The 25,542-nt window shown below is 49.8% G+C and overlaps 1 protein-coding gene across 2 annotated transcripts in view; it reads left to right on the top strand.

The window, feature by feature from the left end:
• Window positions 1-25,542, top strand: part of alms1 (ALMS1 centrosome and basal body associated protein) — a 123,797-nt gene that overhangs the window by 14,525 nt on the left and 83,730 nt on the right. For both annotated transcript variants that reach the window (XM_070866602.1, XM_070866607.1), the window contains exons 2-4: window positions 320-457; window positions 8,791-8,998; window positions 11,510-11,636. In XM_070866602.1, coding sequence (XP_070722703.1) covers window positions 320-457; window positions 8,791-8,998; window positions 11,510-11,636 — 473 coding nt within the window. The remainder of the gene's footprint in view (window positions 1-319; window positions 458-8,790; window positions 8,999-11,509; window positions 11,637-25,542) is intronic.

The following is a 25,542-nucleotide window of genomic DNA, read 5'->3' as shown; positions in this document are numbered from 1 at the left end:
GGATGTTGGCCTGATCGAGGACGCTAACGTTGGCGCGTCTGCCCTCTCGGGGATTTGCAGGATCTTGCGGAGACATCGTTGGTGGTATTTCTCCAGCGACTTGAGGTGTCTACTGTATATGGTCCATTTCTCTGAGCCATACAGGAGGGAGGGTATCACTACAGCCCTGTAGACCATGAGCTTGGTGTAAATATGAGTGTACAACAGGACAAAGTTGTCACAAAAGGTGGGACAAAAACATGACAACAGGAAGTTGCAACACAGACTGGCTGCCTCAATGATGTATTTTTAAGCAGTTGCAACGTGTTGTCTCTTGTAGGCGATAGCAACAACTCCACCGCTGACCCGTGGCTTGGAGGAGCAGGCGAGCCAAACCAGCAGCCCTGGAAGTGGGACCCAGCTGTCCAATGCAAGTGGCTTCTCGCTGGGAGAGGTCATCGTCCAGCGAGCCAAGCAGGTAACACGGTGATGAGGGGAACTGGCTAGGTGTTTGAGTCGATAGCAGGTCCTCTCTGAGAGTTATATCCAGACCGAGCACAATGCTCGGACATTCTGAGCTAAGTGTGAGCCTGCACAGTGAGTTTTTTAATTCCTTTTGGGGATGTGGGCGTCACCGGAAAGGCCAGCGTTTATTGCCTAGTTGCCCGTGAGAAGGTGGTGGTGAGCCGCCTTCCTGAACCGCTGCAGTCCGTGTGGTGAAAGTGTTCCTATAATGCTGCTTTGTCTGCATGCCGGACACAAGACTCCCAAAGCAAGCGCGCTACTCGGAACTCCTACGTGGTAAGCGAGCCCCAGGTGGGCAGAGGAAACGTTTCAAGGACACCCTGATAAACATAGAAACGTAGAAAATAGGTACAGGAGTAGGCCATTCGGCCCTTGGAGCCTGAACCACCATTCAATATGATCAAGGCTGATCATTCAATCTCAGTACCCCACCCCAGCCTTCTCTCCATACCTCCGATCCCTTTAGCTATAAGGGCCACATCTAACTCCCTTTTGAATATGTCCAACGAGCTGGACTCAATTACTTTCTGTGGCAGAGAATTCCACAGGTTCACAACACATCTCTGTCCTAAATGGCTTACCCCTTATCCTTAGACTGTGTCCCCTGGTCCTGGACTTCCCCAACATCAGGAACATTCTTCCTGCATCTAACCTGTCCAGTCCTGTCAGAATTTTGTATGTTACTATGAGATCCCCTCTCATTCTTCTAAATTCCAGTGAGTATAAGCCTAGCCGATCCAGTCTTTCCTCATATGTCAACCCTGCCATCTTGGGAATCTGTCTGGTGAACCTTCGCTGCACTTCCTCAATAGCAAGAATGTTCCTCCTCAGATTAGGAGACCAAAACTGCACACACTACTCAAGGTGTGGTCTCACCAAGGCCCTGTACAACTGCAGCAAGATCTCCCTGCTCCTATACCCAAATCCCCTCGCTATGAAGGCCAGCATGCTATTTGCTTTCTTTACTGCCTGCTGTACCTGCATGCCTACCTTCAATGACTGATGTACCATGACACCCAGGTCTTGTTGCATCTCCCCTGTTAATAATCTGTCACCATTCAGATAATCTGCCTTCCTGTTTTTGCCACCAAAGTGGATAACCTCACACTTATCCACATTATACTGCATCTGCTATGCATTTGCCCACTCACCTAACCTATCCAAGTCACCCTGCAGCCTCTTAGCATCCTCCTCACAGCTCACACTGCCACCCAGTTTAGTGTCATCTGCAAACTTGGAGATATTACATTCAATTCCTTCATCTAAATCATTAATGTATATTGTAAATAGCTGGGGTCCCAGCACTGAACCTTGCACTACCCCACTAGTCACTGCCTGCCATTCTGTAAAGGACCCGTTTATTCCCACTCTTTGCTTCCTGACTGCCAACCATTTCTCTATCCACGTCAATACATTACCCCCAATACCATGTGCCTTCATTTTGCACACAAATCTCTTGTGTGGGGCCTTGTCAAAAGCCTTTTGAAAATCCAAATAAACCACATCTACTGGTTCTCCCTTGTCCACTCTATTAGTTACATCCTCAAAAAACTCTAGAGATTTGTCAAGCGCGAGTTCCCTTTCATAAATCCATGCTGACTTGGACCGATCCTGTCACTGCTTTCCAAATGCGCTGCTATTACATCTTTAATAATTGACTCCAGTATTTTCCCCACCACCGATATCCGGCTAACCGGTCTATAATTCCCTGTTTTCTCTCTCCCTCCTTTTTTTTAAAATGTGGGGTTACATTAGCTACCCTCCAATCCATAGGTACTGATCTAGGGTCTATGGAATGTTGGAAAATGATCACCAATGCATCTACTATTTCTAGGGCCACTTCCTTAAGTACTCTGGGATGCAGACTATCAGGCTTTGGGGATTTATCGGCCTTCAGTCCCTTCAATTTCCCCAACACAATTTCCTGACTAATAAGGATTTCTCTCAGTTCCCCCTTCTCGCTAGACCCTCGGTCCCCTCGTATTCTCGGTAGATTATTCGTGTCTTCCTTCGTGAAGACAGAACCGAAGTATTTGTTCAATTGGTCTACCATTTCTTTGTTCCGCATATGAAATCACTTGATTCTGACTGCAAGGGACCTACATGAGTCTTCACTAATCTTTTTCTCTTCACATATTTATGGAAGTTTTTGCAGTCAGTTTTTATGTTACCTGCAAGCTTACACTCATATTCTATTTTCCCCCTCCTAATTGAACCCTTAGTCCTCCTCTGCTGAATTCTAAATTTCTTCCAGTCCTCAGGTTTGCTGCTTTTTCTGGCCAATTTATATGCCCCTTTGTTAGCGCGAATGTACCCTCCAAGAATCACTTGTCACTCAGGGTCGGTCCATACATCAAAACGGTTTATTACGCCGGCGGGGAGCTGAAGCAACTGGTGGGTCCAGGTACCTCTCTCCACTGAACAAAGGGTTTCATGGATATTTATATGTTTTGCAACAGTTTACTACAGTTACATCAGCCCATTTCGGCCGGACACTATCCAATCATATGGATTATAGATTCAATAAGACCAATAGTTCTAAACATTAGGTGACTACGTGGTTGCCTAGAGATGTGTTGCTATGGTCCAGGCCCCCCTTATCTTACTGTCATTGGCTGTCTTTGGATAGCCTCCTTATCTTAGTCCTGTTACAGAGTTGTATTGTTCTACGGGCCAGGGCGTCTCGTCTGGGGAACATCTGCGGAGTTGTAGTGTGTTTCTGCGTGAGAACATAGCCGTTATCGATAACTTGGAATGCAGTCTCTTTTAGCTCATAGAAATCCCTTGAGGCTTCACGGGCAGCCATTTTTATGATATTAGGGTTACATATTTAGTTCTAAACCTTGTGCTACAGGTGCCGTTTCCCTAGGGGAGAATTTTCCGCTACAACACTCTTCCTTGGATTTAACACTATCCTTAATTTCCCTTGTTAGCCATGGTTGAGTCACCTTCCCTGCTTTATTTTTACGCCAGACAGGGATGTACAATTGTTGTAGTTCATGTGATCTTTAACTGTCTGCCATTGCCTATCCACCGTCAACCCTTTAAGTATCATTCGCCAGTCTATCCTAGCCAATTCATGTCTCACACTGTCGAAGTTTCCTTTCCTTAAGTTCAGGACCCTAGTCTCTGAATTAATTGTGTCACTCTCCATCTTAATGAAGAATTCTACCATATTATGGTTACTCTTCCCCAAGAGGCCTCGCACAACCAGATTGCTAATTAATCCCCTCTCGTCACACAAGACCCAGTCTAGGATGGCCAGCCCTCGAGTTGGTTCCTCGTCATATTGATCTAGAAAACCATCCCTTCTACACTCCAGGAATAACTCCTCCACAGTATTGCTACCAGTTTGGTTAGCCCAATCAATATGTAGATTAAAGTCACCCATGATAACTGCTGTACCCTTATTGCACGCGTCCCTCATTTCCTGTTTGATGCCGTTCTCAACCTCCCTACTACTGTTTGGTGGTCTGTACACAATTCCCACTTCCTGCCCTTTGGTGTTTCGCAGCTTTACCCATATAGATTCCACATCATTCACGCTAATGTCCTTCCTTACTATTGTGTTAATCTCCTCTAACCAGTACCGCTACCCCACCTCCTTTTCCTTCCTGTCTGTCCTTCCTGAATATTGAATACCCCTAGATGTTGAGTTCCCAGCCTTGGTTACCCTCGAGCCATGTCTCCGTAATCCCAATTACATCATATCCGTTAACAGCTATCTGTGCAGTTAATTCATCCACCTTATTCCGAATGCTCCTTGCATTGGAACCTTCAGGCTTGTTTTTTTAACACTCTTTGTCCTTTTAGAATGATGTTGTAATATGGCCCTTTTTGATTTCTTTGCCCTCCATTCTTGTTTTTCTCCTTCCTACCTTTTTCTTCTGTCTTTTTACTTCCCTCTGTCTCCCTGCATTGATTCCCATCCCTCTGCTATATTAGTTTAAACTCTCCCCAACAGCACTAGCAAACACTCCCCCTAGGACATTGGTTCCGATCCTGCCCAGGTGCAGACTGTCCAGTTTGTACTGGTCCCACCTCCCCCAGAACCGGTTCCAATGTCCCAGGAATTTGAATCCCTCCCCCTTGCACCATTCCTCAAGCCACGTATTCATCTGAGCTATCCTGCGATTCCTGCTCTGACTAGCACGTGGCACTGGTCCACGTGTGTGCAACATCCCCACCGACACCTGGGGGTCCCTGGCCAAAGACTGCCCTAAGTGGAGGAAGTACATCCGGGGGGGGGCGCTGAGCACCTCGTGTCTCATTGCCGAGAGCATGCAGAAACCAAGCGCAGGCAGCGGAAGGAGCGTGCGGCAAACCAGACTCCCCACCCTCCCTTTCCTCCAACCACTATCTGTCCCACCTGCGACAGAGACTGTAATTCCCGTATTGGACTGTTCAGTCACCTGAGAACTCACTTTTAGAGAGGGAGCAAGTCTTCCTCGATTCCGAGGGACTGCCTATGACTGATAATGCTGCTTTGTAGCAGGTTTGATATGTCTGAGTACCTCGCTCGGCCACATCAGAGGGCACTTAAAGAATCAACCACGTTGGTGTGGGTCTGGAGTCACGTATAGGCCCAAACCGGGTAAAGACGGCAGGTTTCCTTCCCTAAAGGACATTAGTGAACCGGGGTGGGTTTTTATGACAATGGTCACTTTTACTGATGCCAGCTTTTTATTTTCAGATTAAAAAAAAACTGAATTCAATTTCTCGAAGTGTGATTTGATCTCGGGTTGTCTGGATTCTTAGCCCAGGCCCGTGGATTACTGGTCCAGTAACATGATCACCACACTGCCATGCCCATGTCGGCATGCTGTCTGACCTCAAGATGTCAGCTTGGCACAGTTGGTAGCACTCTTGCCACTCGGAACATGAGGCCATTTTGCCCCTCAGTTAGATCATAGCTCAACTCCATTTATCTGCCTTGGTTCCATATCCTTTAATAACCTTGCCTATCAAAAATCGATTAATCTCAGCCTCAACAGCTTTTGGGGAGGGAGTTCCAGATTCTCTCTACCCTTTGTGTGAAGAAATACTTCCTGACATCACCCTGAACGGCCTGGCTCTAATTTTAACGTTATGCCCCCTTGATCCGGACTTCCTCACCAAAGGAAGTAGTTTCTCTCTATCTACCCGATCAACTTCTTTAATCATCTTAAATACCTCAATTAGATCATCCCTTAATCTTCTTTATTCAATGGAATACAAATCCAGTCTATGCAATCTTTCCTCATAATTTAACGCTTCTCACACTGGTATAATTGTAGTGAATCTGGGCTGCCCCCCTCCGAGGCCAATATAACCTTCCTGAGGGGAGGGGCCCAGGACTGAACGCAGTTACTGCAGACAGGGTCTGACCAGAGCTCTGTACAACTGGAACATAACTTCCAGCCCCTTGTATTCCACACCCCGAGGTAAAGGCCAACATTCCATGAGCCTTTTGAATTATTTGTTGTACCCGTCCACTGGCTTTAGTGATTTCTGTACTTGGGGCCCGTAATCTCTCGGCTCCTCCACAGTTCCCAGCTTCTCACCATGTAGAAAATACTCTGATCGATCTTTCTTAGATCCCAGAGTGGATGACCTCACACTCCCCCCCCGCACTGAACTGCATCTGCCACAGTTTTGCCCACTCACTGAATCTATCGGTGTCCCTCTGCAACTTCCTGCTCCGGCCCACACTATTTACTGTGCCTCCTAACTCAGTGTCATCAGCAAACTCGGATATAGGGCTCTCTGTTCCTTTATCCAAATCATCGGTAAATATCGGGAAAGGCTGAGACCCCAGTACAGGGCCCTGGGGGGGGGGGGGTGGGGGGTGCGGGGTGCGTCACACACCCATTGTCCTCTAGGTTAGAAGTTTGTGGATTTAAGCTTCACACCAGGAATTTGACCGTGTAATCTGAATGAATACCCCAGCGCAGTAATGAAGGAGTGCAGCATTGTCAAAGGTGCCATTTAACAGTTGAGATATTAAACTAATGCCCTGCCTGCTTATTCCAGTGGTCTGGTCGGATGTTAAAGATCCCATGACATTATTGGAAGAAATAGTACTCCCAGTGTCCTGATTTACCACTTGCTCACTGAAATAATGTCTCCATAGACCAGTTTTTGAATATTCCCCCTTCTGGTTCTACTGTCTGTACAAGGTGAAACAGCTTGTTATGGTCGATGTTACCTACTCCCTTTAGAATGCTAAAAACAGCAATCGGATCACTTCACCCCATTCTTTCCCGGTGAGAACATGCCTAGTTTACACAATTGCCCCTCATAAGTCCCTGCCTAACAGCACTGTCACCACACGGACTGCAGCGGTTGAAGAAGGCGGCTCACCACCACCTTCTCGAGGGGCAATTGGGGATGGGCAATAAATGCCGGCCTCGCCAGCGACACCCACATCCCAGGATCGAATAAAAATAATCCAGTCCTACCTTTCCCTTCATCTTTTCTGTATCCTTTCAAAAGAAAGAAAAAAGGACTTAGACTTATATAGCTCCTTTCATGACCACCGGACGTCTCAATGATTTACAGCCAATGAAGTACTTTTGGAGTGCAGTCACTGTTGTAATGTAGGAAATGAGTTGAGTGAGCACAAATGTATGAAAGAAAATACAACAACAACTTTTATTTATATAGAGCCTTTAACGTAGTAAAAAGTCCCAAGGCGCTTCGCAGGAGTATTATAAGACAAAACAAATAAATTTGACACCGAGTCACATAAGAAGAAATTACAGCAGATGACCAAAAGCTTGGACAAAGAGGTGGATCTTAAGGAGCGTCTTAAAGGAAGGTAGAGAGGCGGAGAGGTTTAGGGAGTGAGTTCCAGAGCTTCGGGCCCAGGAAGCTGAAGGCACGGCCACTAATGGTTGAGCAGTTATAATCAGGGTGGTGGGGGGGGGGGGGGGGGGTGGTTGTAAGGCTTAAAGAGATTACAGAGATGGGGAAGGATGAGGCCATGGAGGGATTTGAAAACAAGGATGAGAAATCGAGGCGTTACTTAACTGAGAGCCAGTGTAGGTCAGCGAGTGCAGGGGTGATGGGTGAGCAGGACTTGATGCGAGTTAGGGCACGAGCTGCCGAGTTTTGGATGAACTCAAGTTTAAGTAGGGTAGAGTGTGGGAGGTCATCCAGGAGTGAGTTGGAGTAGTCCAGTCTAGAGGTAACAAAGGCACGGATGTGGGCTTCAGCAGCAGATGAGCTGAGGCAAGGGCGGAGACGGGCGATGATAGAGGTGGAAATAGGCGGTTTCAGTTATGCTGCGGATATGTGGCCGGAAGCTCATTTCAGGGTCAAATATGAACCAAGGTTGCGAACAAGCTGGTTCAGCCTCAGATAGATGCTCGGGAGAGGGATGGAGTCGGTGGCGAGCGAACGCAGTTTTTGGCGGGGACCAAGGACAATGGCTTCAGGCTTTCCAATATTTAATTGGAGAATATTTCTGCTCATCCAGAACTGGATGTCGGACAAGCAGTCTGACAAGTTAGAGACCGTGGGGGGCGGCGGGGGGGGGGAGGGGGGAGAGAGAAGTGGTGGTGAGGTAGAGCTGAGTGTCGTCAGTGTACATGTGGAAACCGACGCTGTGTTTTCGGATGATGTCGCCGAGGGGCAACATGTAGATGAGAAATAGGAGGGGGCCAAGGATAGATCCTTGGGGGACACCAGAGGTAACGATGCGGGAGCGGGAAGAGAAGCCAGTGCAGGTGATTTTATGGCTACATTAGATCGATAAGAATGGAACCAGGCAAGTGCAGTCCCACCCAGCTGGACAGTGGTGAGGAGGATGGAGTGGTCACCCGTGTCAAAGGCTGCAGTTGGTGAGTCCAAAACCAAATGTGTGGCAACCGGTAGCAGTCTTTAAGGTTATGGAAGTGTTTGATCGGGAAGAAGTGAAGAAAATGTTACCACTTGTGGGGAAGACCAGAACTCGGGGGCCATCAATATAAGGTAGTCACGAATAAATCCAATAGAGAATTCAGGAGCAACTTCTTTACCCAGAGAGTGGTGAGAATGTGGAACTCGCTGCCACAGGGAGTGGTTGAAGCGAATAGTATAGATACATTCAAGGGGAGGCTGGATAAACACATGAGGGAGGAAGGAATAGAAGGATATGCTGATAGGGTGGGATGAAGAGGGGTGGGAGGAGGCTCGTGTGGAGCACAGGCACAGGAATGGGCCCATTGGGCGGAATGGCCTGTTTCTGTGCTGCGGACTCGATGTTACTGTACCCGGAGCTGCGCCCAGCCCACTCACTTGCTGTGTTCCATGCTTTCTCGGTAGGGCGGTGAGTCATGGCCCCAGCTGCAGGCAGAAGCAGATATCGGGGAGGTGAGCTCAGCATCTGTTTCTCGGCTGCTCCTGGCCAGTGCGGAGCGCGAGCGGACCCTTGAGGAGTTCCCCACGATGGAGGAAGGGATGATCTCCGTTACCGAAGAATCGATGAGCGAGCAGAGGGACTTCAGGCTGCACCAACTCAGACCAATGCTTGGTAAGTGACCCAATGATCAGAGAGTGGTGGGCACTGACCCACTCTCCGATCTGTTGGCCTTCCTGCTGCTCTTGTGATGGAATCGGAGCTTGCTCTTTCTTTAAACCATAAGGTTTTCATATATATTTTTCCTATGGATTTTAAAATAGATAAATAGATTGTGAATTTCACTACTCGAGGGCCATCAGTGCAAATGTAACCTCCCCAGCTACCAACCATGTCCTTAAACCCCTCTCCCCTGCCCCCTCATCTCCCAACAAGTGCGAGGAGCTCATAGACATCTTTGTCAGAGAGCAAGACAATCTGTTGACTGCCCCTGCTGCATCCCTACTTTCCCGGATCAGATGAATATTGTTTTACTGAGGTTTGGAACGGTACTATATGTTAGACTTTCACTGTAATAGGTGGGACATAAGAATTATGAGCAGGAGGAGGCCATAATTCGAGCCTGCTCCGCCATTCAATAAGACCATGGCTGATCTTCACCCGATCACATAAGAACATAAATAAGAACATAAGAAATAGGAGCAGGAGCAGGCCATATAGCCCCTCGACCCTATGTTTCGATAAGATTACCTCTCATTCTTCTGAACTCCAATGAGTAGAGGCCCAACCTGCTCAACCTTTCCTCATAAGTCAACCCCCTCATCCCTGGAATCAACTGAGTGAACCTTCTCCAAAGCAAGTGCCTCCAAAGCAAGTGTATCCTTTCTTAAATATGGAAACCAAAACTGCACGCAGTATTCCAGGTGTGGCCTCACCAATACCCTGTATAACTGTCGCAAGACTTCCCTGCTTTTATACTCCATCCCCATTGCAATCTCCATATCCCTTGATTCCCCTAGAGTCCAAAAATGTGTCAATGACTGAGCATCCACTGCCCTTTTGAATAGAGAATTACGACGATTCATAACCGTGAAGAGATTTCTCCCGACCTTGATCTTAAATGGCCGACTCCTTCTCCTGAGACTGTGCCCCCCTAGTTCGAGACTCTCCAGCCAGGGAAAAAACCTCTCAGCATCTACCCTGGCAATCCCCCTCAGAATCGTGTATGTTTCACTGTTGACTGATTGACACAGACATTAATGATCCTCGAGCTTGCTCCGTCATTCAATCAGATCATGGCTGAACTTCAACCTCAACTCCACTTTCCCGCCCGATCCCCATGGCGGGTGAAACTTCCAGTGGACTTTGTTTTGATGTTACTGTTCACATCCCATCCACTCGAGTAACACAGACGATTAACATTATTATTAACGGCCTGTTGAAAAAGGACCAAGTGCTTAGTTACGAGCAATGACGGACAGGAAAAAGCCCTCGTGTCCATTCAGCCTGTCCCCCACAACTGCAACACCTTGTGTATCGCAATATATACACTCCCCACACCGCCCAAAAACCATGTGATCCCCTGGGAGAGGCGAAAAACCCAATTTGGAGGGGGAGAAAATCTGGGAAATTCCTCCCCCACCCCGAGGCGATCGAAACTAGTCTAGGAGATCGCTCTGGCCCTTGAAGCTTCAAGGAAGAGACGCCGAGTGTGAAAGGACAGCTTTAATCTGGGGTAACAAAGGCCCTCAAAGCTTTTTGAACTTGTCCTCCCAGCTTTTGCTGCCATATTGTATATTTATTTGAGACAGTGAAACATACAAGATTCTGAGGGGGATTGACAGAGGGTAGATGCTGAGAGGTTGTTTCCACTGGCTGGAGAGTCTAGAACCAGGGGACTAGACTCAGGATAAGGGGTCGGCCATTTAAGACCGAAGTCGGGAGGAATTTCTTCACTCGGGGTGGGGGGGGGGGGGTTGTGAATCGTTGTAATTCTCTACTCGAAAGGGCAGTGGATGCTCAATCATTGAGTATATTTGAAGCCGAGATTGACACATTTTTGAGGCAGTTCATAGAAGGTTCACTCGGTTGATTCCAGAGATAAGGGGGTTGACTTATGAGGAAAGGTTGAGTAGGTTGGGCCTCTACTCATTGGAATTCAGAAGAATGAGAGGTGATCTTATCGAAACGTATAAGATTATGAGGGGGCTTGACAAGGTGGATGCAGAGAGGATGTTTCCACTGATGGGGGAGACTAGAACTAGAGGGCATGATCTTAGAATAAGGGGCCGCCCATTTAAAACTGAGATGAGGAGAAATTTCTTCTCTGAGGGTTGTGAATCTGTGGAATTCGCTGCCTCAGAGATCTGTGGAAGCTGGGTCATTGAATAAATTTAAGACAGAGATAGACAGCTTCTTAAACGCTAAGGGGTTAAGGGGTTATGGGGAGCGGGCGGGGAAGTGGACCTGAGTCCATGATCGGATCAGCCATGATCATATTAAATGGTGGAGCAGGCTCGAGGGGCCGTATGGCCTACTCCTGCTCCTATTATGTTCTTACTATGGCACAGACCGGATGTGCCGGATGGCCTCCTTCTGTGCCATAAATGTCTATGATTCTATGACTATATCTGTGCGTAATCCTTTCAATCGAGAGTATTGACGGGATCATTGTTCACCCAACAGAGCTGCAGCAAAGCGGGTTGTCCCCAGCCCTTCCACTCTTCGCCTCCCGCTCCACGCAGGATAAGGAGGGGGCAGACCTTTCCAATACCTTCTTTTATCGCTCTCCGCTGGAGTTTGTCCCTCTGAGGTAAGGCACGTGCTCCGTATCTGTGCATTTATCGCAGTGCAGAATCCGGCTCTTCAACAAGCAGAGCCGCAAGCAGGAAACTATAGACCAGTTAGCCTAACATCTGTCGTTGGGAAAATGCTGGAGTCCATTATTAAGGAAGCAGTAGCAGGACCTTTGGAAAAGCATAATTCAATCAAGCAGAGTCAGCATGGATTTATGAAAGGGAAATCATGTTTGACAAATTTTCTGGAGTTCTTTGAGGATGTAACGAGCAGGGTGGATAAAGGGGAACCAGTGGATGTGGTGCATTTGGATTTGCAGAAGGCATTCGATAAGGCAAATGGCATGCTGGCCTTCAAAGCGAGAGGGTTTGAGTATAGGAACAGGGAAGTCTTACTGCAGTTGTACAGGGCCTTGGTGAGACCACACCTTGAATATTGTGTGCAGTTTTGGTCTCCTGAGGAAGGACATTCTTGCTATTGAGGGAGTGCAGCGAAGGTTCACCAGACTGATTCCCGGGATGATAGGACTGACATATGAAGAAAGACTGGATCGACTAGGCTTATATTCAATGGAATTTAGAAGAATGAGAGGGGATCTCATAGAAACATATAACATTCTGACGGGTTTAGACAGGTTAGATGCAGGAAGAATGTTCCCGATGTTGGGGAAGTCCAGAACCAGGGGTCACAGTTTAAGGATAAGGAGTAAGCCATTTAGGACTGAGATGAGGAGAAACTTCTCAGAGTTGTGAACCTGTGGAATTCTCTACCACAGAAAGTTGTTGAGGCCACTTCGTTAAGATATATTCAAAAGGGAGTTGCATGTGGCCCTTACGGCTAAAGGGATCAAGGGGTATGGAGAGAAAGCAGGAAAGGGGTACTGAAGTGCATGATCAGCCATGATCATATTGAATGGTGGTACAGGCTCAAAGGGCCGAATGTCCTACTCCTGCACCTATTTTCTATGATCAGGTGCCACATAAGAGGTTACTGCACAAGATAAAAGTTCACGGGGTTGAGGGTAATATATTAGCATGGATAGAGGATTGGATAACTAACAGAAAACAGAGCGTCAGGATAAATGGGTCGTTTTCCGGTTGGCAAACAGTGACTAGATGTTGTGTCGGTTTCTTCAGATTGCTGCTGGGTCCTCAACTATTTACAATCTATATTAATGACTTAGATGGAGGGACTGAGTGTAATGTAGCCAAGTTTGCTGATGATACAAAGGTGGGTGGGAAAGCAAATTGTGAGGAGGACACAAAAAATCTGCAAAGGGATATAGACAGGCTAAGTGAGTGGGCAAACATTTGATATGGAGTATAATGTGGGAAAACATGAGGTTATCCACTTTGCCAGAAAAAAATAGAAAAGCAAATTTGTAAGGGGAGCTTGGGGCGTGGGTTCGAATCCACACTCCCCTGAGGTTCTGTACGTGCGATTTATGAGGATGGGTGATTAACAAGGCACCAGACACAGTGGGTAAGAGTACAAAATGGCTAATGTTGTTTATTTAGAATAGTAAACACAAAGATAGAGGGCATAGGAAGAGGTCGTAAATAGCAGTAAGGGCACAATCTCACTCAACAACATGAAAAATTCTCGCAACAGGGAAGGGGAAGATAAGAGGTTGAAACATTCCGCCCACACACAAACCCCACCTCCCACTTCCACCCTTCTTACCAATTCCTATCCTAAATTGAGTCTGTGAGGGGGTTTGGGCTGTACTCACAATCCTATCAACTCCGGGGTTCTGGGGGCACTTATTTCAGCTCGGGGTCCCTCGGGGGTGGGTTTTATGTTGTTGGTCGGTTCGGTTTTCCTCCTCGATGTTGCATCGGTTTCTTCTATTTGCCTCTCGTTTGGCTCCTAAGCAAAAAGCTGCTGGAGTTAAGCACACCTTCCCCAAAGCGAGGGCCCTGTGGAAAAACTGACTCAACTCCCCTTTAACTCAACTCAACCACAACGAAAACTGACTCCCACCTTCTTAACTCAACTCTACAACTCAGTGCAAAAAGCTGACTCCAACCTCCAACCTCCAACCCCCTTGTGTGTTTTTGCAGCTTTTTCTTATAGTCCGTTCATCTTCGCGCCAAAACTGCATGTCATTGTCTTGGGTCTTCCTTGAATAAAATGGGGTGTGAATGGCAGTTCGATGTGTATCAATCTGTCTGGAATGGGAGATTAGCCACACCTCCTGTATCCTGTCGCTCGCTGATGGGGTGAATTGTTCACTATCTCGACAGAGCTGCCACTCTGTCTGGGCTGGCCAAAATGATTGCATCAGACCTGTCGGCCTTTGTTTATGTTGCCTTGTGTATTACTGGGGAGATTTTGCCTGGACATGTTGCCTCTTCTGTGAGGGTTTTACACGAAAAGCTGGAGAAATGTCCTTTTAAAATATAAAGTTGCCTTGAATCCATTTTCCCGGAAGAACCGAATGTACACTCTTCCCCCTTACGGTAGTTGGCTCATCCCCCGTCCGGTTCCGTGCCCCTGCAATACTGTCTGTTACTGTACAAACCCCTCTGTCTCCCCTGCCAAGGTGTCCCTCGAGCTTCGGGTGGTGCTTACTGGGCTCGTGCAGCCCCTCACCCCCTCCAGGGATGGCTCACTGCCCTCTGGAGCAACGAAAATTCCCCCGGCAGGCTCCTCACTGCCGGGGACTCCCGTATCCTCTGGGGGCTTTGGGTTCTACAAGGGTTCCACCCGAAACCACTCGCAGCTGATACTCTCACAGCGTTTCTTCAGTTCTTCTCGGGACCACTCACTACTGGACCCACCGCACCGCCACCCTCTCTCCTGCCGGCTCTGGGCTGTGTGCACCAAAAGCTAGGCTATCCCCGACAGGCTCCTCACTGTCGGCGGCCCCTTCCTCCGGTACAACCCCTTCCCTGTCAGGAGACTCGTTCTTCCAGGGACCACTCACTGCTGGGACCTGCCGCCACGATCTCGCTTGCAGGCTCTGAGCTGTCCACACCGAAGGCTAGGCTAGCCCCGACAGGCTCCTCACTGTTGGCGGCCCCTGTCTCCGGTACAACCCCTTCCTCGTCAGGAGACCTTGGCTGCGGGGTCACGTCCAGTGACTGGCTGCCTGCCCTGCGCGGCCCTTTTCCCCTAGTACCTCTGGGGAAAGTAAAACAGGCTGCTCGGGACGGTGGCACCCTTGGCTGCGGAGTGCGAGCGGATCTCCTAACGGGTGGAGGTGAGTCCTCGTCCCATATGTAAAGTGGGAATCCCCCTTCCTGTGGGTCCCAAATCTGTGGGTAGTTTGTACCTGTGAAGCAACTCACTGCTCCTTGTGGTGGGATCGGTGGGGCTGCAGTGGTGGGCTGGGGGCCTGGGCTTCCCATCGGGATTATCCCTCCGGGCTGCCCTTTCCCACGAGATTTTGCCTTGTTGGGGTTAAACAGTTTACATTGGTTAATGTGAAACCATTTAACCCGGTGGGGCATCTTGACCGCGTATACCATGGGGCTTGCCTTGTCGACAATGCTGTAAGGCCCCATGTATAGTGGCTCAAAGACTCCCACCCTGGCAAAGTTGCGGACCATGACCTGGTTCCCCACCTGCCACTCGTGGTGTTTGCTCGGTTCCAGCAGCAATCGGTTGGTCTGATGCTGCTTCCCCATGTTAGTGGCCGCCTGCCAGTGAATCTGCTGGAGGTGCTCCAACAGACTCTTGGTAAAGCGGTCCCTATTCACCTCGATTACCTGAGCTTCCGTCAGGACCGGGGCAAGAACATGGGTGGGGGTTCGCATGGCTCGTCCAGTCATGAGCTCGTATGGGGAATACCCCGTGCTTTTCGACTGGCTGGCCCGGATCCCCATCAAAACCAGGGGCATCCTCACCACCCAACTCTGTAGGGAATCCCCAGTCTCCTTCCTGAGTTTTTCTTTCAAGGTCCTATTCATACGCTCCACTAGCCCCGAGGACTGGGGGTTGTAGGCGACGTGCCACTTCCCCTCAATCCCCAGCACCTTCAGGGTTGCCTGCATGACCTGTCCCGTGAATGGCTACCCCGGTCGGACTCCATGTACAGTGGAAGTCCCCACCTGGAGAACACCTCCCTAACCAATATCCTGGAATCCCCGCTGCTGTGGCTGTTCGGCAAGGGAAAGCTTCAACCCACTTTATGAAAGTGTCCACCAAAACCAGGCAGTACCGGTACCCTCCCTTAGCCACAGGTAGGGGCCCTATGTAATCGATTTGTATCGATTGCCATGGTCCCTCTACCCTCCTTGCGTGTCCTAGAGACACCTTTCTTTTCTGGGGATCTGGATTATTGGTTGCACAGACAAGACAGTTCGCGCAAAATTCACGAGTGTCTTCCCGGAGCTGGGGGCCACCATGCGACCTGTTCCACCCGTTGCCAGGTGACCTCCGGTCCGGGGTGTCCAGCTCCAGGGCCTGCGTGGGCCAGCTGAAGGAACTCCCTCTGGTGCTGCTGGGGCACTATCCACTGCTCTCCTTTAAACAACATCTTCTCCCTAACATGGAGGCTTGTGCCCCCGTACGGTCCTTCGACCTTTTCTCCCGCAGTCAGCTTGTCCATGACGGACTTGAGGACGGGATCTCGCGCCTGTACCTGCTGGAGGTCCCGGGCTAAAGCCACCCCTGCGCTCCCTTGTGTCCCCTGTCCGCCCCGGATAGCTGCTATGGGGCCTGCCTCGAGCGGGTTCCACTTGGTTCCCGTTTGGGCTCCCTCTTTGGCCAGCTGATCTGCCTTTTGGTTCCCTGCAGCCCTGGGCTCATGTTTGTAATGGGCCTTTACTTTGTGAATGCAAATGTCTGCCCCGGTCCCTACTGCTGCATGATGTGCTGCAGTAGGGGTTTTGTGGCCAGGGGCTTACCGTCTGCAGATGTATACCCGCGACGGGACCAGATGGCTAGGTACTCCGTGCAGGCATTGCAGGTGAACATACTATCTGAACAGATGGTATAGGGCCTTGGGGATTCGTCGGGGTGAGTGAACATACATGACTGCCGACATTTCAGCATATGGGCGCTCATGGTGTTTGGGAGCTTTATGGCCCTGGCAATGCCTGCCCGGGGATCATAAATCCCACACCCTGTGAGCCTTTCCCCCGCCACCACCGTGCTGGACCCGTCAACATAGATCTCCCGCCCGTGGGGATGGATCCCCGCCCGGAGCCCTATGTCCACATCCCAGACCCCCTCAACGGAGCAACGGTGGGCTTTCCCGGAGTACAGCATGTTGGCTGCCAGTCAGGGCTCACACATCCCTTTTACTCTCAAATCCACCTGTGAGAGCAGGAGGGTCCAGCGAGCAATGCGTGCGCTGCTCACTGTCCCATCCTTAATTCTCCCATCCAGCAGCATCTGAGTGGGGGTGTGGTGAGTGAGGAGGGTGATTGGGGACACTCCTGTAAACACCTGCGACCGCTTCACAGCCCAGTGGATGGCCAGCAGATGCCTTTCACAGTTTGAGTAACCCCTCTCACCCTCAGTGAGGACCCTGGAGGAGTAGACCACCGGCCTCAGCTGGCCGTGCCGCTGTTGCATCAGCACAGCACTGAAGCTATCCCCGCTGGCTGCTACCTCCAGGAAAAATTCCTCGCCCTCATCTACCGCTCCCAGGGCCGGAGCTTTCTGCAGGTCTCCCTTGAGGCGGGTAAACGCTGCATCACAGTCCTCATCCCACTCCCACTCCACACCTTTGCGCAGGAGCCGGAGTAGGGGGGCTGCAATGGCTGCGTAATCCTCAATGAAGTCCCTGCAGTAACCGGTCAGACCCAGGAACGACCTCACCCCTGTAACTGTAGTCGGAGCCAGTAACTCCTGAACTGCCCTCCTCTTAGCCTCATCAATGGCTCTCTCCCCTGCCCGCACAGTCAGCCCCAGGAATTTTACCTGTCTGGCCGATCTGTGCTTTCTTAGGGTTGACTTTAAAACCCTCCTCGTGCAGCAGTCCCAATAGCTCTGCCAGCAGGGGACCGTGCTCTTCCTCCGAATCGGAGAATAGCAGCGGGTCGTCCACATACTGGACTAGCTGTCTGGGTCTGCTCAACTCTTTCAGGCAGTTGGTCATACACTGATGAAAAATGCTCGGACTGTTGTGGAAGCCCTGGGGAAGACAGTTCCAGGTATACTGCTGTCCTTTGAATGTAAAGGCCAATTTGTACTGGTCCTCCCATCGCAGCGGGATGGACCAGAACCCATTCCAGATGTCCAGCACCGTAAAGACGGCTGCAGACGCGCGGGGATGGCTGCGACTAGGTTGGCTACAGCTGCCACTGTGGGCGCACAGGCAGGGATATTTTTATTGAGGACTCGGTAGTCCACCGTGGCCCTCCAAGAATTATCCGTTTTCCCAACTGGCCAAAGTGGAGAGTTCACACGTGTGGCTATTGGTCTCAACACTCCCTGTCTCACTAGAGATCCCAATGCGACCTCTAGGTCTGCCTCAGCCTCCCTGCGAAAATTATACTGCTTCTGGGGCTTAGACATGGGGTCCCCATCTACTCTGACCTCGACCCCATTTACCCGTCCACAGTCGTGCTTATGCCTGGCAAATGCCGCCAGGTTGGCCCGCACAGAAGCCTAATAGATCATCGGGGTGACGTCTACCAGAGCACCAAGGTCATATCCCTCCTTCGGCTTTACAGTGCAGAGGGAACCCTTCCCCTGCTTCCTCTGGATGACTGCTGTACCTTCCCCCTCCCCGGTGTCAGCTGTGCCCCACAGACAGTGGTTCCTCAGGTCGACCAGAATTTTCTGGCCGCTGAGGAAATCTGCCCCTCGGATGCCTTTACCCACTCCCTCCCACGGCAGAAGGACACACTTCCACATGGTGTGGAGGGGGCCTATGTGTATCTGCAGTGGTTTGGAGAAGAAGCCCTCGCGTTCTTCTCCAGTGAACTGGTTAGGCAGTAGGGGATCCCACTGGATAGGGGTGAGGTGGTCAGGTCGTCTACATGAACCAGGGCGCACGAGGTCCCTGTGTCCAGCAGATACTCCCCCCGGACCCCCTCAAACCCCCATCATGACACATGGTCTGTTCCACGCATCATAGGTGAGCGGGCAGAGGTACACGGGTTCCTTGGGGTCTAGTCATTGGGGGGGGGGGTGTTGGTCTGGGCCTGAGGGACTTCTCCCCCGGTCAGGGCTGCGACCTTCCCAGTCGGGGTAAGGAGTGCCTGCAGAGCCACGAGGAGACCCTCGAGTGGGGCGGCAGGGCTGGGCACAGCTGGCTTGGGAGGGCTTGAGGCCGCAGGGACTGGGGCTGAGGTTGAGGCCTGTGGACCTCTCTTTTCCTGCCTCGGATCCTGCCATTCCCTCCTCATGTGCCCTGTCTTCCTGCACCCATAGCAAACCACCTCTCTGCCTGCCTGCCAATTCCCTTCTTGCCTCCACTCTCTCTTATCAGAGCCGGGGCAGATCTCTCACACACTTTCTCCTTGGTGGGTTTCTCCCCCCCGATTCTGCCATTGTGAAAAGGGAGGGTCAGCCGTCTCCTTTGTGGCTTGGGGGTCTCTGAAATCGAACCACAGGTTGACTTGGGCGCGCAACTCAGGTAGGCTGTTTGCCACCAGTGCACACAGCCAGCGACCACGTCGGTGTGCATCCAGCTGGGTTTGGTCCAAATTCCCCCCACTGGCTTCCTCATACACTGGCCACAGTCGATCAGCGACCCCCTGGGGGGTCTCCCCGGGTCTCTGGACAGTGGCCTGTACCCGGTCGAACGGACAGCCGTGGTTCAACCCCATGGCCTCCAGGTTATCCTCCTGGAGAGCGGCCACTGTTCGCTGACCCCTCTTGCTCTCAGCAGAGAGAGCCTGACACAGGGCTGGGTCCAGTGAGAACAGGAGCAGTTTGCTCCGTTCGGCCTCATCGCCGTCATTTATGTCTCCTACCTGCTCTACTTCCATAAAGTGGACAGAGGGGTCTCCTTTTCGGGTAAGTTTATTCACATGGGCCACCATCTGCCACAGCTGGGCCGCACTGTGGGGAAGCAGGTATTGGTTCTGTAGGGGACCCTCAGCCTGACCCACTGAGGGTGGTCTGAATCTACTCTGCCTGATGGGGCACATTGGGGCTGGTCCCGGAGGTTTAGATTCCAGCATTTCACCCTGCCTCTCCTCCGGGATCCCCAATGGGGCTGTGGGAGAGGGCCTGTAGGATTCTTCCTCCCTATCCTCCTCCCCACAGCCTGTTTCACTATGCTCCCCCTTCCGTACCTCGGCTGGGCTGATGAGGCACACCACTCCTTTACTGGGTGCCTTGCTTTCAGCCCAGCCAAAGGCTCTTGCCTTAGCTAGGGCCAGAGCTTTGGTGTCGGGCCGGGTGGGGATTCGAGTCTCGGGCACTTCCAGAGCTTTTGCTCCGGCTAGAACAAGGGCTGCTTTGGCTTCAGCCAGAGCCAGGGTGAGCCGATCAATTTGTTCCTGAAAGGAACGATGATCTGCCTCTGCCCTGCTGTGGCACGCCTGAAGTGCAGCCTGTAGCTGGAGACTCTTACCCTCTCCCAACCTTCCCTGGTTCTGAGCCTGGGCAAGTTCCTCCTGCAGTCCCCTGACGTAACCTTTTCCCTCAGTTACCTGGGACTGAAGGTACTCCCTGTGGTTGCGATAGCTTTCTCCATCCCACTCTCGTTCCTGCCTCTCCCACTTTAAATCCTGATCCAGCTTTTCCCTTTCTTTGCTGGTCTTTACTAGCTCCACTCTCTCTGCTCAGCTAACTCTGTCTGCAGGACGTCTACCTGCCTGTCTAAGACCTGTATTTGTTTCTGAAAGCACATCAGCCACACTGCCTTTTCCACTGATCTTTTATGATCTTTACTCTGGGTCCACCTGGCTGCTGCGTCCTCAGGCCGTTCAGCCCTCAGCAGCACCCGCACCCACTTCCTTGAGCAGTTTATCCTTGCTGTTACATACCTAGCAATCCTCCCCTCCATTTTATACTCCTCTCCACCAAGACTGACTGTCTCTTCACCCTCACTCAACGCACGTCCCTTCGTGGTCGCCATTGTAAGGGGAGCTTGGGGTGTGGGTTCGAATCCACACTCCCCTTGGGTTCTGTATGTGTGATTTATGAGGATGGGTGAGTAATGAGGCACCAGACACAGTGGGTAAGATTGCAAAATGGCTAATGTTATTTATTTAGAATAGTAAACACCAAGATAGAGGGCATAGGAAGAGGTCGTAAACCGTAGTAAGGGCACAGTCTCACTCAACAACACGAAAAATTCTCGCAACAGGGAAGGGGAAGATAAGAGGTTGGAACATTCCACCCAGACACAACCCCACCTCCCGCTTCTTACCAATTCCTATCCTAAATTGAGTCTGTGAGGGGGTTTGGGCTGTACTCACAATCCTATCAACTCCGGGGTTCTGGAGGCACTTATTTCAGCTCAGGGTCCCTCTAGGGTGGGTTTTACGTTGTTGGTCGGTTCGGTTTTCCTCCTCGATGTTGCGTCGGTTTCTTCTATTTGTCTCTCGGTTGGCTCCTAAGCAAAAAGCTGCTGGAGTTAAGCACACCTTCCCCAGAGCGAGGGCCCTTTGAAGAGCTGACTCAACTCCCCTTTAACTCAACTCAACCACAACGAAAACTGATTCCCACCTTCTTAACTCAACTCTACAACTCAGTGCAAAAAGCTGACTCCAACCTCCAACCTCCAACCTCCAACCCCCTTGTGTGTTTTTGCAGCTTTTTCTTATAGACCGTTCATCTTCGCGCCAAAACTGCACGCCATTGTCTTGGGTCTTCCTTGAATAAAATGGGGTGTGAATGGCAGTTCGATGTGTATCGATCTGTCTGGAATGGGAGATTAGCCACACCTCCTGTATCCTGTCGCTCGCTGATGGGGTGAATTGTTCACTATCTCGACAGAGCTGCCACTCTGTCTGGGCTGGCCAAAATGATTGCATCAGACCTGTGGGCCTTTGTTTAATTATTCAAACTGACTTTGTGTTGCCTTGTGTATTACTGAGGAGATTTTGCCTGGACATGTTGCCTTACGTGAAAAGCTGGAGAAATGTCCTTTTAAAATATAAAGTTGCCTTGTATCCATTTTCCTGGAAGAACCGAATGTACACTTTTCCCCCTTACGGTAGCTGGCTCATCCCCCGCCCGGTTCCGTGCCCCCGCAACACTGTCTGTTACTGTACAGGGTGGCCAGAGTCCCATCATCCTCCGCGGTTTACAGGTTGTTGGCTGCAGTTGGTCATTTTAAACACAGCATCTTCCCATTCTCCCTGCCACATGTCTCCGTGGTTGGTTTTGCAGAACCTTACACTCCCCCGTTAAAACACTCTGTCTCAGGGTGTTTTCAAAATGTGAAGCAAAACCTTTTTCCCCTCACAGAGCCAATTTTCCTCAAATCTTACCTAAACCCACGATAAAACCTTAAAATACACCAATCGTATTCATACATTTGGAATCAATACAATACTGAAAATATAAAAATGCTTTTCAACCAATATCCTTCACCAAAATCATAATAGTACATAGTATCACACATCATAATATTACAGATAGGGAGGTACGGACCTTTTACAAGGTACAGACTTTTCTTTACAGTGCAATACATTCGGCTCGTACAATCAGTCGCGTCATACTGCATTTACAATTTAAATGGACAAAAATTGCAAAGTGCTGCAGTACAGAGGGACCTGGGGGTCCTTGTGCATGAAACACAAACAGTTAGTATGCAGGTACAGAAAGTAATCAGGAAGGCAAATGGAATGTTGGCCTTTATTGCAAGGGGGATGGAGTATAAAAGCAGAGAAGTCCTGCTACAACTGTACAGGGCATTGGTGAGGCCACACCTGGAGTACTGCGTGCAGTTTTGGTCTCCGTATTTAAGGAAGGATATGCTTGCATTGGAGGCTGTTCAGAGAAGGTTCACTTGGTTGATTCTGGAGATGAGGGGATTAACCTATGAGGAAAAGGTTAAGTAGGTTGGACCTCTACTCATTGGAATTCAGAAGAATGAGAGGGGATCTTATCAAAACATATAAGATAATGAGGGGACTCGACAAGGTGGATGCAGAGAGGATATTTCCACTCATAGGGGAGACTAGAACTAGGGGACATAGTCTCAGAATAAGGGGCTGCCCATTTAAAATTGAGATGAGGAGAAATTTCTTCTCAGAGGGTTGTAAATCTGTGGAATTCTCTGCCCCAGAGAGCTGTGGAGGCTGGGTCATTGAATATATTTAAGGCGGAGATAGACAGATTTTTGAGCGATAAGGGAGTAAAGGGTTATGGGGAGCGGGCAGGGAAGTGGAGCTGAGTCCGTGATCAGATCAGCCATGATCTTATTAGATGGCAGAACAGACTCAAGGGATCAAATAGCCGACTCCTGCTATTTCTTATGTTGTTAAGGTGATCAGAGTTTCAATGTGTTGGTGGTTGGGCGGCGGGCGGGGGGGGGGGGGGGGGCGGGCGACACCCGAGCGTGGCGAGGGCAGTGCATGCTGGGCGCGGCAGTGTTCCTGTATTAATTGTGGGTGGATCTCCCGTGGCATTGCTCATGGGCAGTCAGCGGATGTGCTGAAGGACAGGAGCGTTGGACCTTTCCATGCAATGTATTATTTGGGCGCAGATGCATGACCAAAGTGCCGGTGTGGGTCTTTTTAAGGCTGCAAGCATTGAATTCCGTGCAACCTTGAAATCAATGACGTGCTGATTGCCCGTGGCGGATCCCACTAGCGGTCGGAATGGCTTGCCTTTTAAACAATAATTTTCATGCGTACTGCTGGAGGTGCGACGGACAGATGTATGCTACATCTGGACATCTAGTACATGCCTGTAAAGTATCACATGGGATTACACAGGATATGTAGCACAGAAACAGGCCATTCAGCGCCAACCAGTCCATGCCAGTGAATATGCTCCATTCGAGCCTCTCCCATCTTTCCTCATCTAAATCTATCAGAATAACCCTCGATTCCCTTCTCCCCCATATGTTTGTCCAGCCTCCCCTTAAATACATCGATACTATTCGCTTCAACCACTCCCTGTGGCAGCGAGATTCACATTCTCACCACTCTCTGGGTAAAGAAAGATAGAAAATAGGTGCATGAGTAGGCCATTCAGCCCTTCGAGCCTGCACCGCCATTCAATATGATCATGGGTGTTTCAGAAGTTTCTTCTGAATTCCCTATTGGATTTCTTGGTGACTATCTTATATTGATGGCGTCTAGTTATGTTTTTCCACACAAGTGGAAACACCGGGGTCAAGTTTCGGCCTGAGTTGCTCCTATTTTTTTTAGAGCAACTGGTTTAGAATGGAGTATCTTAGAAATTGCAATTCTCGGCATTTAGTTTTCTCCAGTTCGAGTGAGTTAGAACAGTTTCATTTTAGAACATAAGAACATAAGAATTAGGAACAGGAGTAGGCCATCTAGCCCCTCGAGCCTGCTCCGCCACTCAACAAGATCATGGCTGATCTGGCCGTGGACTCAACTCCACTTACCCGCCTGCTCCCCATAACCCTTAATTCCCTTATTGGTTAAAAATCTATCTATCTGTGATTTGAATACATTCAATGAGCTAGCCTCAACTGCTTCCCTGGGCAGAGAATTCCACAGATTCACAACCCTCTGGGAGAAGAAATTCCTTCTCAACTCGGTTTTAAATTGGCTCCCCCGTATTTTGAGGCTGTGCCCCCTAGTTCTAGTCTCCCCGACCAGTGGAAACAACCTCTCTGCCTCTATCTTGTCTATCCCTTTCATGATTTTAAATGCTTCTATAAGATCACCCCTCATCCTTCTGAACTCCAAGGAGTAAAGACCCAGTCTACTCAATCTATCATCATAAGGTAACCCCCTCATCTCCGGAATCAGCCTAGTGAATCGTCTCTGTACCCCCTCCAAAGCTAGTATATCCTTCCTTAAGTAAGGTGACCAAAACTGCACGCAGTACTCCAGGTGCGGCCTCACCAATACCCTATACAGTTGCAGCAGGACCTCCCTGCTTTTGTACTCCATCCCTCTCGCAATGAGGGCCAACATTCCATTCGCCTTCCTGATTACCTGCTGCACCTGCAAACTAACTTTTTGGGATAGCTCAGTCGGTAGAGCATCAGACTTTTAATCTGAGCGTCCAGGGTTCAATCCCTGTTCGGGCGTTCTGTTTAAAGCATGACTGGAGCACGCGGTGTCCACCGGTACGCTCGCGGCCTTCCGCGAGAGGTGGGCACCGGAGGGACTGGAGTGCATCATCACGCCCGGCAACCAAATTTTCATTTGATTTTACGTTTTAAAGTTTAATTTGTTTTACTTGCCGGTGTTTTTAGTGTCCCCTTCCCTTTTATAGGGGGCACTGTGGGAAAAATTGTGATTTTAGTGCCCAAAAAAAAACCAAAAAAAGAAAAACAAAAAAAAAAAGGAAAAAAAAGGGCCTTGTAAATGTCTGGTGTGTCACCCAGGTAGGGTGGCACCGTTTAATGGTTTTTGTTTTTGCAGATAAACTCCAAAAAGAGTTTCATGCACAAGGACCCCCAGGTCCCTCTGCACCGCAGCATGTTGTAATTTCTCCCCATTCAAATAATATTCTCTTTTATTGTTTTTCTTCCCCAAGGTGTATGATCTCACATTTTCCGACATTGTATTCCATCTGCCAAACCTTCGCCCATTCGCTTAACCTATCTAAATCTCTGAAGCCTCTCTGTGTCCTCTGTACAACCCGCTTTCCCACTAATCTTTGTGTCATCTGCAAATTTTGTTACCCTACACTCTGTCCCCTCTTCCAGGTCACCTATGTATATTGTAAACAGTTGTGGTCCCAGCACCGATCCCTGTGGCACACCACTAACCACCAATTTCCAACCCGAAAAGGACACATTCATCCCGACTCTCTGCTTTCTGTTAGCCAGCCAATTCTCTATCCATGTTAATACATTTCCTCTGACTCCGTGTACCTTTATCTTCTGTAGTAACCTTGTGTGTGGCACC

Source organism: Pristiophorus japonicus, chromosome 2, assembly GCF_044704955.1.
Source record: "Pristiophorus japonicus isolate sPriJap1 chromosome 2, sPriJap1.hap1, whole genome shotgun sequence".
Classification (NCBI taxonomy): domain Eukaryota; kingdom Metazoa; phylum Chordata; class Chondrichthyes; family Pristiophoridae; genus Pristiophorus; species Pristiophorus japonicus.
Note: the sequence above shows the minus strand (reverse complement) of the source record. Positions and strands in the feature narration are given on the sequence as shown.